The sequence below is a fragment of the Pipistrellus kuhlii genome, unplaced genomic scaffold (genome assembly GCF_014108245.1).
Source record: "Pipistrellus kuhlii isolate mPipKuh1 unplaced genomic scaffold, mPipKuh1.p scaffold_m20_p_23, whole genome shotgun sequence".
NCBI classification, from domain to species: domain Eukaryota; kingdom Metazoa; phylum Chordata; class Mammalia; order Chiroptera; family Vespertilionidae; genus Pipistrellus; species Pipistrellus kuhlii.
Window position 1 is genome coordinate 6,932,149 of NW_023425522.1, and position 15,793 is coordinate 6,947,941.

At 54.8% G+C, this 15,793-nt stretch overlaps 1 protein-coding gene across 5 annotated transcripts in view; it reads left to right on the top strand.

The window, feature by feature from the left end:
• GAS7 (growth arrest specific 7) overlaps window positions 1-15,793 on the top strand; it is a 194,911-nt gene that overhangs the window by 104,109 nt on the left and 75,009 nt on the right. Inside the window, exon 1 of one of the 5 annotated variants that reach the window (XM_036452203.2) lies at window positions 5,258-5,531. The exons of 3 other annotated variants lie outside the window; for them this stretch is intronic. In XM_036452203.2, coding sequence (XP_036308096.1) covers window positions 5,514-5,531 — 18 coding nt within the window. In that variant the 5' untranslated portion in view covers window positions 5,258-5,513. Of the gene's footprint in view, window positions 1-5,257; window positions 5,532-11,216; window positions 11,367-15,793 lie in introns of those variants that run through there. One more of the 5 variants, XM_045586529.1, reaches the window with a different exon arrangement.

A 15,793-nucleotide genomic window follows, 5' to 3' on the forward strand; every position in this document is an offset into this window, starting at 1 on the left:
TTTTTAAGTCTACCCTGCACTTTATTGAATTGCCTTTTTATGTTTTTGTTTTTTCACATCTGTCTAATGTGGATTTAAATAAGCAATTTTTGTATAAGCCTTACCTCATCCGTTTTCTTCCTTGTGTCATTCTTTCTATGTTGGCTCTTTCTTTTTCCATTATGGATTCCTGTTCCTCTTTTAGAGAGCTCCCAACTTGTCTTCTAGCAGTTTCCGGACTTTTTCTTCTGAATCATTTTCTGAGATGTGCTCTCCCTTTGAGCCTGCAGGATGGCACGTACTCACCCTGATCCCAAGTGCTTTTCCCACCGTTCTGTACTCATTCTCGGACAAGGCAGGACCCGTGTAGATGTTGCACAGACCAGCAGACCGAGTGCGTGCATGTCGACTGCCGCTGGCCGTGGCACCTTGACGGAGGGTGCGCACATCTCCCAGTCCACTTCCTGTTTTCAGACTGGCTCTCACTTGTGCGCTGCTGTTTTACAGCCTGGTTCTCTGATATTCTGATTGATGAGTGGCCTTAGACCCACCGTGTTGAGTGGGAGAAGCTGCTGCCAGTCACCTCACAGGAGCCCTTGGCCTAGCGGGCCCGGGGCCAGCCACTACCCACATCCCCGTTCGTCCTCTCTCCTGCTTTCTTCTCTATTGCTCTTTCCTCCTTCCCCGAGTGTCTCACTCACAGCCCCTTCGGTGCGAAGATCAGATTCCCACACTCACCCCTCTTTCTGAGCCGGATGGGGCCAGGGGCATCCTCTCTGTAATTAGTGAGCATGGTCCTCTCTGTCTCACTCGGGCACTGTTAACCTCCTATTTCTTGTTGGGACTCCCTCCTCAGTTGGTTTCTGTGACTCTGATTCCAGGACTCACATTCCTCCCTTCCCCATCGTGTAGCCCCTGCGTGGGAGCCATGGGCTGGGTTGGAGCAGAAAAAAATGAAGAGCTGGTTCCTGTTTTCGAGTCCTGGAGAGCGGCCCCAGGGTCTGCAGGCACTGGTGGAGGGCACGGGGGCAGGGGCAAGGGCCAGGGTCCAAGGAGTATCAGGGAGACTTGGTTCTCCCATCACGTGGGGAACACACCCCAAGGTTCAGCTCTTCCTCCTTCTTTATGAACCCTGAGCCGACCCTCCCCACGCAGGTGCTCCAGCTCCGTGTGCTCAGGGCCAGACTTACCCCGATTGCTCACCAGTCACTTTGAACCTAAGTATGAAGCCAACACACCCTCCCAATCCTTCTCCCAGCGCAGTTGATCATGGCTGGGTTACTTGCCCTAGTTCTCTTTGAAATCAACTTCTACTTTCTCCCAGTCCCCCCACATCTCATCAGCCACCCAGGCTTCTGCTGCTTGCTACTTGATGTCCCTCTGCCCTGGGTGAGCCCTCTCTCTCCTTTCCCGCTGTCAGGCAAATTTCGAATCTCCTGAGAAGCCTCCCCTGACTGCTCCGCCCGAACGCGGCTTGCCCAGCGCTGGGTTCTGAAAGCTCTCATTGTCTGTCCGTTTATCACTTGGCACTTAGTATAGACTCCCTTGTTGGCTATTTTTTCTTTTTTCTCTTTCGTGTTTGTGCCTTATCTTACCCCTGTCAGAAGCCCAGTCTTTTGTATTGTACTTGCCCGCACTGCCCACAGTGTTCAGGAAAAGGTGGTCGGTGACTATTAGTGACTATGGGTAACTGGGCTGGTCACATAGCCAAGGGGCTGCTTATCAGGAGCCGGGGGTCTTCAAGGTCCTGCCCCCTGGAGTCTACACCGGCTCCCGAATAATTCTTCGCCTCATGACTGTGAAGCAGATAGAAGAAGTGAGTCATCGCCATGCCCAGACGTTCTTCCTTAATGATACTCTTTAGGGAACAGCACGATTCGTTCTAGAGAAGACATCGGCCTGGCCCTGGCCAGTTGTTCAGTGGTTAGAGCATCGGCCCAAAGAAAGCATTATGGGATGAGAGTCACAGGTTCGATTCCCAAGGCACATGTGGGAGGCAACCAGTCAATGTGTCTCTCTCACTTCTCTCTCTCTGTCTCTCTCTGTCTCTGTCTCTCTCTCTGTCTCTGTCTCTCTCTCTCTCTCTCTCTCTTTCTGCCTCTTCTTCCTCCCTTCCACACTCTCTCTGAAGATCAATGGGAAAAATACTCTTGGGTGAGGATTAACAAAAGAAAGAAGAGGTGGGCCTGGGTGAACCTGGCCTGGGTATGTGTATTTCAGTTTTCAGCTCGGCTGAAACAGAGACTAAGAGCAAGAGGGTGGTTTGCAGCGGATTCTTTAACCCCAGAAAACGCAGCTCAGTGGAAATGATTTGTGTCTTTCTGCTTTTGGATTTCCTACTGTTTCTCATTTGCTCACATGGCCCCATGTGTGGAAACCTACCTGTTTGCAGAAACCTGGAAAGGGAGAACAATGCATGCTTTTCACGGCGACGCTAATGATAGATGCCTATCGATCAAGCAAAAAGAAAAGTGACTTCCTCATCCAAAACCTGGGGGAACCCCGAATGGCAACAACCCCTAGAATGTGTTTGCAAGTTGTACGCACCCGGACCTGACTTTGGTTAGAATCGAACATCCACGGGGCTGGCTTCTGCTGCCTGGCTCAGGCTGGAGCAGATTCTCCTCCTGGTTTATAGTGGCCAGGAAGGTCCCTTGCCTTTGGCTGGAGGCCACAATGGGAACTGCCTCAGTTTCCCTGAGATTGCACCATAGTGAGCCCTGCCCCAGATGCCCCAACCTCATTTTCTGGTCATCTTAGTCACTGCGCTTGCCAAGAGGCTGTGCCGCACGACTCACCTTCCCCGAAGAGCCTGCCCCAATGCACGTCATGATGTGGCTCACGTCTCCATCTAAACGAACGTGTATGTGTGCGTGTGCTTGTGTGCATGTGCATGTGTGTGTGTGTGTGTGTAGTAAAACACACATAAAAAAATGTGCCAGTGGAACCATTTTCAGTAGCTTTAAACGCATTGGCCTTCTTGTGCAACCATCCTCGACGTCCATTTCCAGGACTTTTTCATCTTGCAAAACCGAAACTCTGCATCCGTTAAGCAGGAACTCCCCATGGCCCCTGCCCCCCGGCACCTGGCAGCCGCCATTCTACTTTCTATGTCTAAGATCCTGACTGTTCTAGGAACCTCACAGAAGTGGATTCAAGCGTTTGCGGTTTTGTGACTGGCTTCTTTTTATTTAGCATAATGCCCTTGAGGTTCATTCATGTTGTGGCATGTGTCAGAGTTTCCTTCCTTTTTGAGGCTGAATAATGTCCCACTGTGTGTGTGTTTATGTGCGTGTATGCCTGTATGCGTGTGTGTGTGTGTGTGCGCGCGCGCGTGGGCGCGCGCGGGCGCTCCCGCCTGTGTGTCACATTTAGTTTATCATTCACCCATCAGTAGACACTTGCGTTGCTTCTATCCCTTGGCTAGTGTGAACAATGCTGCCATAAACGGGTGTGCCAATATATCTGTTCGAGTCTCTGCGCTCATATCTCTTGAGTATATGCCCAGTCCTAGAATTGCTAGGTCATATGGTAATTCTATGTTTAATATTTTAGGAGCTGCCATACAGTTTCCATAGCAGCTGTGCCATGCTGCATTCCCACCAGCAGGGGTTCCAGAGTGCCCAGGTCCTCGCTAGCACTTGTTTTCTCTGTGCTTTTTTAAAATTTTTACTTATTTTTATTTTATTTTATTGATTTTCCACAGAGAGGAAGGGAGAGGGATAGAGAGCTAGAAACGTTGATGAGAGAAAAACATCGACCAGCTGCCTCCTGCACACCCCCTACTGGGGATGTGCCCGCAATCAATGTTCATGCCCTTGACCAGAATCGAACCTGGGACCTTTCAGTCCAGAAGACCGACGCTCTACCACTGAGCCAAACCGGTTTCGGCATTTTCTGTGCTTTTGATAGCCATTGTACTGGATGCAAGGTCACATCTCACTGTGCTTTGCATTTCCCCAGTGGTGAACGATGAGGAGCATCTTTCCACGTGCTCATTGGCCTTTTGCAGATCTTCTTTGGAGAACGGTCCTTGGCTGGTTCCTAGTTAGGTTGTATGATTTTAGGTGGTGGTTGAGCCAAAACTAGTTTGTGCCCAGGAATCAGCAGCTCTTGTCTTCAGCCGCTGCTGACAGTAACAACATGGCCAGCCTTTCACTGAGCACTCCCATTCCCTCCTTCTGCGCTAAGTGTTTGTATGGATTCCCCCCTTTATCTCACAGCCACCTACTGAGGACCATGCTGTGCTTCTCTCTGCTTTACCCTTGAAGGAGCCACGGTGTAGAGGCCTTGCTTTCCTATCACAGCTGCTGAATCGACAGGGTGTGACCCTGATTGGACTCGTCTCTAGGGGATGGCACCGAATTCTAACCCCGCCCAGAGAGCTGGCATTGAAATGGCTTTTTCGGTCAACAGTTCACCCACACAAACGTCTGAGGGAAGGGATTTGATAGGAAACCACCCAAGCCTCAGGACCTTGGTCCCCACAGAAAATCCCATTTTCTCCCATATGGAGAGCCAGTTCCTAAAACCCCACAGGCCTGCCTCTGGAAGCAAACACAGAAACAGGTGGTGTTTTAAGTGCCAAGCCCTCGGATGCTCAGAAAACGCTTTCTACACGGAACCATGTGCCATGTTCACCGAGGACCCACGGCCCCACCCAAATCCATTTTGTGGAGGAGGCTGCATTGTTCTCCGGGGCCAGTCCTTTCCCCACGAGCCACCGACAGCTTTGTGATCGGCAGCCCTTTTTCGTCCGAGATGCACAGCGTCTCTCCCCGGAAGCCCACAGTCTGTCCGGATTTGGAAGTGGGGAGGGAGAATGAAGGCAGGGGGTCCGCTCTCTTACCCCCATGGGCACCAGCTTCCTGGCCCCGGGAAGATCTAAGGCTGGCCTCTTTGGGGATCATTCTCTGTTCCTTTTAAGTTGGGCCTTATCTGGCCTTGGGTTCACACCGCCTGGACAGGGGCCAGGGCCAGAGCCCTGACTTGGGGCTGGGAAGAAGCCGGTGGAACATTCCCCAGCAGGGCTTGGGCAGGCCCAGCGCGTCCCGCCTAACGTGCAGCGGACAAAGGCGTCCTTGTCCGAGAGCCTGGGGGTGGGAGGCATCTGGTCAGTGACACAGGCTTGGCCATTGTATGTCGTGACCTCAGCCAACTTTTTTTTAGCTGAGAAAGGGGAAAAAGAGAGAGAGTGTTAAAAAAAAAAAAAAAAAAAAAAAAAAAAAAGGAAAGAAAGAACTCCCCGAGAAGCTGCATCTGGAAAGTCCGGCGGCGATGACTTCCCACACGGGCTGGAGCGGATCTGGGAGGAACTGTGCAATGTAGCGGGTTCTTTGTGAAAGAGCGGCCCCAAGAGAAGCCACAGGAACATCCTCCGGGGGCCCCGAGCCCTGACCCGGGAGCCGCGCGCTTCAGCCTCCTTTCCAGCGGAGGGTGCCATGCGGAGGCAGCTGGCGGGGGCCTGGCCCTGAGTCTGGGGGCGTCAGACAAAGGCCCCAGCCGCTCCTCCGAGTTAGCAGCCCCCCAAGGAGATGAGCTGTCCTCTGATGGTAAGCACGGGCCCCGCTCGCCTGCCGATGGGTGGGCTCGGCTTGCTTTCCCGCTGCCTGTTTCCATAATGACTTCGACGCTTGAAAGAGGCAGCTCTTTAAAGAGAACCTCGAGCTGTGGGCTCCGCTGATGAACTCAGAGGGCCTGGGGGCCCGGAGTGCTGGGGGTGCCTCTCACGGGCCCCAGGCATGAGCAGGGGAGAAAGCATGCCGGGCTGCTGTGAGAAAGAAGTCAGGAGAAGGCAAGGGGAGGAGGACAGAGATTGAAAGAGGGATATTCGTGGTAGGAAACGGAGTCTCGGCTGCCCTGGTTCCCCGAGCAGCAGAGATTCCTCTTGCGGGGATTGCAGTCCACCTGTCACCACCCCATGTTACTTCCCCACATCGGAAGCCTGGCTGATAGCCATCTACCCACCTGCCCCCTCTACCCCAGGGCCCAGTTCTAGCCGGGACACCACAGGGTGAAAACCCATCAGGAACATAGCTTTCCAGAAGGCGGTTGAGTATCTGCCCAGGAGACCAGCGTCTCCATGGTGCTTCCAGGCTGGGCTGGATGCTTCTGTCCAGTTGGGTGGTGGTGGCAGTGGCCATAATGGAAATAATGGACGCTGTCCTGAGACTCGGGGAGACCTTTCTGCTCCTGGGAGGTAGCCACCCCCTTTTTTGGGGGAAGCGGGCCCTCTCATCAGCCTAGACCTTTGTGAGCACCGTCCTGAGGCCCTGGCAGCAGGGGAGGTCCAGTTCCTGTGGAAAGGCTTGTCTGTGTCCACACCTCCCTCCGGAACACTCTTCCCCCCTCGGCTTCTGAGGGGGCCCTCACTGGCGCCAGAGAAGGAGACGGTGCTCGTCACCCAGACACAGCCACTGGCGGGCCCGTTCACCTCCTAGGAAGTTCACAGCAGGGCTGCTCAATGGTCAGGGAGCATCTAAGTCGCCCCCAGGGAAGGGCCTGGTGCTGTGCACTTATAATCAGCTCCGAGGCTGCTCACAGGGACACGCTGTAAAGGCTCTAGACCCATCAGCCAAGTTCCGACAGTCAAGCTGCCCAGGACTGGGGGGCTTATGGGGTTTATGGGAAGAGGTGTTCACAGAGAAGATGAACACTAGGGACATTCAGGGAGCAGGGCAGGGCCCGGGCAAGGCTCTTGGCAGAGTGGGCGAGGCAGACACAGAGGTGTGTGGGTGTGGGCGGCCGGCAGTGTGCCCGTGGGTAAGAGGACTGGGATCGGGGTGCAGGGCAAGTGGTGAGCAGAAGGGCTAACTGCCAGCAGGCCCAGAGCAGTCCACTGGCGCCTGCCTTCGCCTCAGGGCCGATTCCAGCTCCAGATGCAGGGGAGCCCAGGATGCCAGGCAGAGAGCGGATGGCTGGCACACAGAGCTCAGCTGTGTGGCTTGGGGTGGCGGGGCGGGGGGGGGGGGGCAGGTGACGTGGGTCCATGGGGTCAGAGGACTCACCACACTCACCACAGCTAGCGGTGGAAGCCTGGCACTCGGCGAGGAGGCAGGTCCCTGGCGTTCGGGCCTGGGCAGTGCTCCAGGGACAGGCTGATGCCTCCAAATCCCGTGTCTACCCTTGAATGTGACTTTGCCTGGATACCATCTGGTCCAACTTCTGTATTTTCAAGATGAGGAAATTGAGGCCAACCCGCAGAAATGAAGCGGGTTGCTCAAGATCTGACAGCACAGCCCAGCCCTCGCGGTCGCTTGTGGGTCACAGAGCAGGGGTCCCGAGCTTGGAAGCAAGGCCCACGCTCACCAGCCGTTGCAGAGGCCCAAACATGCGGCTGAGTTGGGTTGGAAAGGAGAGTACTGACCTGTGGAAACTGTTCTAGCATCAGCCTCAGCCTCCCTCTGGTGTGTGTGGCTCGGAACCAGCTAGATCAGTGGTTGGCAAACTCATTAGTCAACAAAGAAGCAAACTGTGGCTCGAGAGCCACCTGTAGCTATCTAGCCACAGTCTAACGACCACTGAGCTAGGCCTCACTGGGGCCGGGTCTGCTGTCAGAAGTCTTGTGCGCACTGCAGAGGGTGGGAATGGTGTCTGGCTGAGAAGAAGTGTGCCCTGGTTTTCTTTTGGTGCCCTCCGTCCCCCCCGGGGCGACCACAGAGCTGGGCAGCGGGATGGCAGCCCCATCAGCCACCCCTGTGCCCTAATGAGCTCAGCTCCTTTCTAAAGGGCACCGGCCCCGGGGGAAGCCTGCCTCTTCCCCCAGGGCCTCTGTGGGCAGCGGCTGCTCGCTGGCCCTTGAAGTTCCTGACAGGCCGCTGTGTGCGGGCACTGCCTCTGACAGCTGAGCTAGCAACTTTCAGCTCCCTCTTCACTTTCCTTCTTCAGCCTGTTTTGCATGAAATGGGATGCTTGATAAATTCGGTTACAAGGTTTTCTTCAGAGGCGTAGCAAGTTTGCAAAATGCCAGGAACGTGGCATAGGGCATTATGGGGTTTTGCATCTTGGTATTAAAGGAAGGCTGGGAAGGGCTTCACTCGTAGTAGTTCTTTTTCTCTTCTCCCCTCCCCCACCCACCCCAACTTAGTGAGAGCAACTGTTCCCATGCTTTCTGCCTGCAAAGAATTTGGCCCAGGAATCACCAGGAGGGGACCTGTTGTTGGTGACCGATGGTGACTGAACCTCAAAATGTCCTTCAAAGACGTCCTCTGGTGACATAAACGGGTAGAGAGGGTCTGGAAGGCACTGGAGATACCTTGGGGTGACAGGAAGCACCGAGCTCCAGCCCCGTTCCTTCCTGTGACAGAGAGGACATTTCAGCCCCGGAGGCCAGAGCAGCGGCTGCCTGCAAAGTACCTCCCTCAGTCAGTGTCTCGGCTGGGGCGTGCGTTCAGTGCTTTCCCTTCTTGTTCAGTCTTCACTGGCGTCTCAGGCGTTTCTTCCCTCCAGCTGAGTCAGGTTTGGTTGACGACATAAAACAATCTCTAGCCCCCACGAGTTTGGGGGAAAACATGTCACAAAACACACAGTCATGTGTTACAGACATTGGTGTTCCTGTCAGGAGGTCTTGGTCACCTCTTGTGCGTATGTGGCTGCTGCTTCTGGACGCTTGTGCTTGCCACTGAAATGTCTTGACATTTCCCCTGCGGTGGCTTTGGTCTCTGTGACGAAAGACGGTCCTCAGGTGGCGGAATCCCCGTGCTTGAGGTCAGGCGTCCCCGTTTTCACAGATGAGGAAATGGCCCGAGAGGCACGGGCCTGAAATCACAGCGGGTAATTGCAGACACACTCTCTGGGCCCCGGCCCGTGTGTCTCCACGCTTTTCTGCAGCCCGGGGGCCAGGTAGGCTCCCGGCGGGCCATGCAATGCGTATCTGCCGGGAAAGGGTGGGAGAGGGACCAGCCTTCCCGGTCAGCCATCAGGAAGTTGAGTGATTGGACAGAAGGTCTGTGAATCCCGGGTGCAGGCACAGTCACTCCAGAGTGGGAACAAGCTAAAGAAACTGCCTTGCCCTGCAAGCTGCAAAACTTCAGGATCAGATGGGCCTTAGAAATGCAGCAAAACGTAGGGCCTTTCTCTGGGATTCCCCATGCCCTCTGCAGGCCAAGTTTGAGGAAGCTGCCGCAGCTTCCCAGGTGACCCCTGAAGCTGTTTGTATTTCAGGAGCACCTGTGGGAACTCCCTTCCCCTGAGTGGCCTTCAACAGCCATGAGGCCTTCAGTCACCTGCTCCAAACCCCTGTAATCGGCAGGCGTGACCGTGGTATTTGGTGTCACGATCCTGCTGGTTGGCCAAAGCCGAGGCTCTGAAGTGGGTGTCTCTCAGATCCATCATGCTACTTGGTCCCACTGGGCAGATGCCACCAGCTAAAGCCCCAGCCAGTTCAGTCTCAGAAGTTCGCTGACTGCCAGAGGAGTTCATTTCTACACCGTCTCCTTTGGAACCCTATGAATCCGCCCTTCTCTCTTGTATCAGTATGGCAGGTGCAATGACAATAAAACCTCTTTCCTCCGGTGTTGGAGAAGTAAGCGCTCACACAGGTGTGTGTGTAAAGCCGGCGTGGAAGCCACTTCCTACAGGATCGGTTCCTTCCCACCCTCTGCTGTGTCCCTCACACACTTCAGGCCGTGGAATGGCTCCTCACTTATAGCAGCCACCCAGTGCTTCCTCTCAATCCCCAGAGTCGTTCGCAAAACTCTTCCTGTATTCTTGCCCCTCTGCAGACCTCCTCTCGCAGCTTAGCCGGTTGTCCCTGGGGGGGAGGGGGAGGGAGCGACTTCCTGTGACCTCTCATGGGCTTCACTGTAATTGTGTTCATCAAAATTCCTGGGTAACCAGATCATTCCATTCCTCTTTGGGATCAGAAAATAGAGTTTATTGTTCTGTGTCCTCTCCCTGCCCAGTCCTGACAGCAGGCCCAGCTCAGATCCGAGCTTATTGGCTTGCAGATGGGTAGGCAGGGTGACTGGGACCTCCCTGAGACTCCTGGGAGCTCGACATGTCTGCAGGATCAAAGAAGTTCGGCCTTAGGCTGTGGCTGGCAGCGCTGTGCGTGCCGGATGGAAATTCCCGTGGCACTGATGCCCACCTGTTGTCACAGGTGCCAGTGACATCACAGTGTAAGGCTTCCTGTATTCCATGTTGGATATCCATTCTGTCAGACCCCCCAGAGCTGGGGTTTGTTCACAGTGGGGCATGCACATTGCTGGGACAGCCATTCTCTGTCTACTTGTTTGGTGGGATAGCTTCTTTTACCCTGTTAAAAGGTCAGTTTCTACCACCATCCCAGCTTCCACCCATCAACCCACGCACCCATCCATCCAGTATTCTGGGTACTGTGTGGAGACTACAACTAGGAATAAGATCGACATGGTCCTGCCTTCTTGAATTTACAGTCTGTTTCTCTGTTGTGTGGCTACTTCTCCTCCCTCTGGCCAGGCCTCCAAATCTCTTACCCTTAGAAGAACATGAAGATGCTGCTAGCATCCGTCCTCTCCCCACCAGCCTGTAACACTGCGTGCAGGGATATGCTTCCCAGGATGCACTGCGCCATTGCCATGGTGCTCTCCCTCCCTACCTCCCTCCCAGCTCTTTGCTGTGAGTGGCTCTCTCTCTGAATGGAAAGGCTCCAGAGCTGGAGAGAACAGGACTTTCACCTCTGGGGGCAGGGGAGAGGCAACCCAAGACAGTGCATTGCTGTGGGAGTGCAGCCTGCTTCCTGCTTTGTGTCTTAACCTGTAGCCAGAGGAGATGGCCTTTCCTTGGGTAGCAGTTCCCAGCTCTGTGCTGGCGTCGCTCCACCTGAAGTCGGTGTCCAGCAGGAAGGTGTGGAGCAGGCCTGACTCACCTTGGTCTTTGTGGCTGCTCCCTTGCAGCCCCTGTCATTCACGGGGTGACTCCCTGCGAGTGACGGTGGAGCCCCCTCCTGGCGCTGCGTCTGAGACATCTCAGGGTCACTCGTGACCAATTGGCTTCCAGGGGCTGAGGCCTTCCAGGCCCACCCAGCCTGCTCCGGCTGGTCCTGGGTGTCCAGCTGGCCTTATGGCTGTGGAAGGGAAAAACTTGCTAGCGAGTGCTTTATGGAGCAGCCTTCAACAACTGCCAATCACAGCACCGGGCTCATTAGCAGTCATTGCCATGGCAACGGGTCTGCCAGAAAGTGGCTTGTTAGGCAGACAACTTCAGACATGTTATATATAGATCTGGGAGTGGGGGTGTGGGGCCCAGTGGGTATGCCTTTCTTTAGCGCTCCTATTGCTTCTGGGTTTGGGGTGTGAGAAGACGTGGAACAGGGGAACCTTAACACGGTCCGACCCGGCTGCTCAATCGAGCGTCTGACGGCCACCGGTTAACATCGCCAGGTAGCATTCGCTCACACCTGCCAAAAGGTAAGCACCCGGCGCTCCCGGAACCCTCCTGAGGGGCAGGCGTCCCGGGTTGAACTTGCCGAGGCCGTGAGGAGCTGCGTGTGGGGGCTGCACGGACTGGAGGCGCAGGGGCAAGGTTGAATCTCTCTGGAAATAACCGATCTGAAAGGCGTGGACTAGGAGATAGGACTCCTTTCATGCATGAGCAGCCATGTAGCCAAACACTGGCTTTTCGCAAAGTGTGCTTATTAGTGTGTGATGCTCCCAGTTCCTGTTTCAGAAGCAATGCTTTCTCTTAGTTGCGCCTCTAAAGCTGCAAACCAGTCTCTTCCGATTCGTTCGGCGAGCGCAGGCTCACCTAGGATGCGTGTTCCAAGGTGGCCTTCTGGGCTCCAGGTTTGGGTGTTTGGATCAGGGCTCTGGAATCTGCACTTTCACCCACATCCCAGGGGGATGACGGTTGGCCCGGGGACCACACTTTGAGAAACACTGCCATTGGGGGATTTTTTTTCTTATCTGGGTAGTGTGTCTTTGCTTACTCGCTCATCCCCTCCTTCCCCCCAGGGGGAGTCGGTAGCCATCATTAAAAGGACAGTTTCTTCCGTTGTGTTGACTTAAATAATGAGACAGGAAAGCCAGCCTGCAGCCGGGGAGTGTGACGGCTCGGATGTGGGTGGCGGAGGCAATATTTCTGCACGTCTCCTGGGAAGGCACGTGCACACTCTGAGGTGTGACTGGCAGGAGCAGCGGGACAGAGTTGTCATCCTCCTTGGGTGGGAGCTGGATGTCAGGTGAAGAGATGGGGTTGATTTAGGGAGGATGAACTGGGAGTAGCCTGGATTTAGGGGGCTGGGTGGCAGTGCCTAGAACATAGCTACTATTTAAAGTTTGGTTTTATCACTTAATTAGCTGCACAACATGGGGCAAGTTATTAAATTCCCCGAATCGTAGATTTCTCATTTTAAACTGGAAAAAATGGCATGTATATGCCAGACTTATTGTAAAGACTAGAGGCCTGGTGCACATATCCATGCACAGGTGGGGTCTTGGGGCCGGGCCAATTGGGCATGCTGGCCATGGGGAAGAATAGTGGGAGGGACTGAGGGGGCGGTAATGGGTTGGCTGGCTGCAGGAAATTGGCTGTGGGAGTGCACTGGCCACCAGGGGGCAGCTCCTGTGTTGAGTGTCTGCCCCCTGGTGGTCAGTGCTTGTCATAGTGACTGGTCGAGCAGTCGTTCTAGTCATTCAGGTCATTTGGTCCTAATGGTGGCTTAGGCTTTTATATATATAGATTAGAGCTACCTTGGCACACTTAGAGACATGTGGCAAGTGATCAAAGCCATTACCAATAGCAGAAATGGGGTCTGAATGCAGGCCTTTCTTTAATATATACAATATATATTAAAAGTATTGCTGGTGGTGATATATACAAAGTGTGTGTGTGTGTGTGTGTGTGTGTGTGTGTATATATATATATATATATATATATATATACACGTTTTTATTGATTTTTGAGAGAGAGAGAAAGAGAGGGAGAGAGAGATAGAAAAATCAATAGCCTGTCTCCTACATGCCCTCTACTGAGGATTGAGCCCACAACCCAGGCTTGACCAGGAATCAAACTGGCTATCTCTGGGTGCCTGTGGTGAGGCCGACCAACTGAGCCACACCGGCCAGGCATTTCTTGAGTACTTATTAGACTAGGCTTCTGAAGTGGTCTCAAAACCTCCCAATAAAATAGGGTGTGTGTGTGTGTGTGTGTGTGTGTGTACACCTGCATCCATTTTGGGGGCAGAAGGTCCTGTTTAGTCCAGATTTTCAGAGGATGGGTTTCCATATGTAGCTGGGCAGGCTGTTCACTGAACATGGGGACCCAGGGGAGGGGCATAGGGGAGCTGAGACCCAGCCTTGCCGCCAGGGACGGCCCATCAGGGGAAGAGGCGGCATTTTCTGACTCCCACAGAACTGCCCTGGGAATCGGTCTCAGCGTCCTCATCTCTGCCCACTCCACTCCCTCCCTCTGCCCCTGCTCCTTGTGGGTAGGACCTGCACTGCCCCTGCTCTCCATGCCTGTTCCCATGGGAAAGAGCTGACAGCATGGAAGAGGAGAAGCCAGAGGACTAAGGAAGGGAAGGGAAGGATTTAACTTGGAAGGAAACTAATTGGAAGACTAAGTTTGGCAGAGACCTTAATTATCGGGTAGGCGCTCCGCTCTATCCTCCCGGTGGCTCTGGGGCGGCCCTCCCAGGAGCCCACGCCTTCCCCGCCACGAGGCGGGAAGGAAGGCTGGGGGTTTGGCCTCTTAAACGAGAGCCTGCAGATGGGGAGGCTGACGCCGGCCTCGTCTTCCTCGTTCTAAAATCGTTTTCATTGTGAAATACACCTCACATGAACTGCATCACCAGTGACGTTTAGCACTGTCACAGTTTTGTGCAACCACTGCCACCATCTAGTTCCACAATGCTTCCATCAAACGAAAGGGGAGACCCTGTCCCCATCCCCGCACCCTTGCAGCCCCTGGCAACCCTGATCTGCCTTCGTCTATGGGCTCAAGAAATGTCTGGCCCGGCTGGTGTGGCTCGGTTGGTTGGCCTCAACCCAGGCACCAAGAGGTCGCCAGTTGGATTCCTGGTAGAGCCTGGGTTGTGGGCTCGATCCCCAGTAGATGGCATGTAGGAGGCAGGCTATTGATGCTTCTATCTCTCTCTCCCTCTCCTGTTCTGGACGTTTGGTGTAAATGAATCATTCCAGAACGTGGCCTTCTGTGTCTAGCTTCTTTCCCACGCATGATTTCAGGGCTGGTCCACTGCAGTGTGCATTCAGTACTGCGTTCCTCCTAGCGGCTGAGTGCTGTTGTTGTCTGTATGGCTACATCATCGCACTGCGTTTACCCGTTCATTGGTCGACGGCCATTTGCCATGTTGCCACCCCTTGGGTACTGGGGATAACGTAGAACAGGGTGTGCAGGTGTCCGGGCACTGCTTCACTTCTTGGGTGTGTGCCATGGTCTCCACCTCTGTGGGCTCCTGGCTGTTGCAGTCCAGCCACCAGGATGACTTCCTCTGGGAGAGGGGCAGGCCAGGGCTGGTGGCCTGGGAGTGGAGGCGGGGCACTGTCAGCTGGCGGGCAGAGCGGGGACCCGTGGCCATTCCGCAGGGGGATGTGGAGACCACCTTTCCCACGTTGGCCAAATTGGGAAATTGGCCCGGGTGCCCTCCTCCCCCCATTCAGCACCCCTGGCCCCTCCTGGCTCAGTTTCGGGGTGCCTCCTTGGCAAGCCCTTTTCATAATGTACAAGGTGGTGTGAGACCCACATTTCCCAGGTGGGGAGGCCTCAGGGCAGTCTGGCACCCCCCTGGCCATCAGTGTCCTCAACTGTCAACCTGAGCTTCTGACCCCCAGACTTATTTATATAAATAAGAGAAAGCACATGCTCTTTGGATTTGGGCTAGGGACGGTTCACAGGATGACCACAGGCCCAAAGGCTCGGTCCGCTCACTCCAGCAGCCCAGCTGAGGAGAGTCCTCCTCGCTGCCCACCCCCCCCCCTCCTCCCGGCAGCAGCGCCTTCGCGTGGAGGCCTCCCCAGCGGCCTGTGTTAAGCGGTCGTCTTGGAAACAGAAAGCTGGGACAAGTGACTGCTGCTGGTGGTGTGTTCCACGCAGCGACGGTGAGGGTGGGCAAACTTCATGCCGCAGGAGGCAGAGTTCTCACTCGCATCCAGTCAGCCCTCCGTCCCCCGGAGATCCCCATTTCCTGAGTATTCCTGGTGACAGGCGCTTTCCCAGGTGCGGAGTTTCTTACTGCCGGTCTCCACGGTGTGTCCCACAGCTGAGCTAACGTCATCCTCCTCTCACAGACGCTGAAGGAGGGCGGCCAGTGTGTCTGTCCCTGGGTCCCGGGCTACTCAGTGGCTACGTCCCACTGAGCTCCAGGCTGGAGGGCAGGCTCACTCCGCTGCTGGGTCCCTCTCTCCCCTGCAGCCTCATCCTGCCCCTGTCAGTCTCTGCCCTTGCTTAATACTCTTTCACAATTTCCCACTTCCTCCCAGGTCACCCGACCAGCCTCCGTCCGGTCTTCCCTTAGAGGCTGTGCCTCAGGCAGAAGCAACCTATTCTAGACCATTTCTTTCAAAAGGCAAGCCCCCTGACCTCCCTGTTCCTGTTTACTCCCAGCCCTACGGAGCCAACATGTGTGTCTCCTGTAGTGTGGGTATTTCACACACACACTCACTCCTCTCTCACTCTCTCTCTCTCTCTCTCACACACACACACACACACACACACTCACGCTGCACTCATCCTCAGGCTATTTATCTTGCGTATATTTTGACCATCTTCCAACCTGGAGAGGCCAGATCAGTGTCTGGAGGCCCAGGTAAGCGTGTCCAGGTGTGTGCTGGGCTGGCACCGGGCGGTCTAGGAGCCTGTCTTCCCTACGGAATCGCAG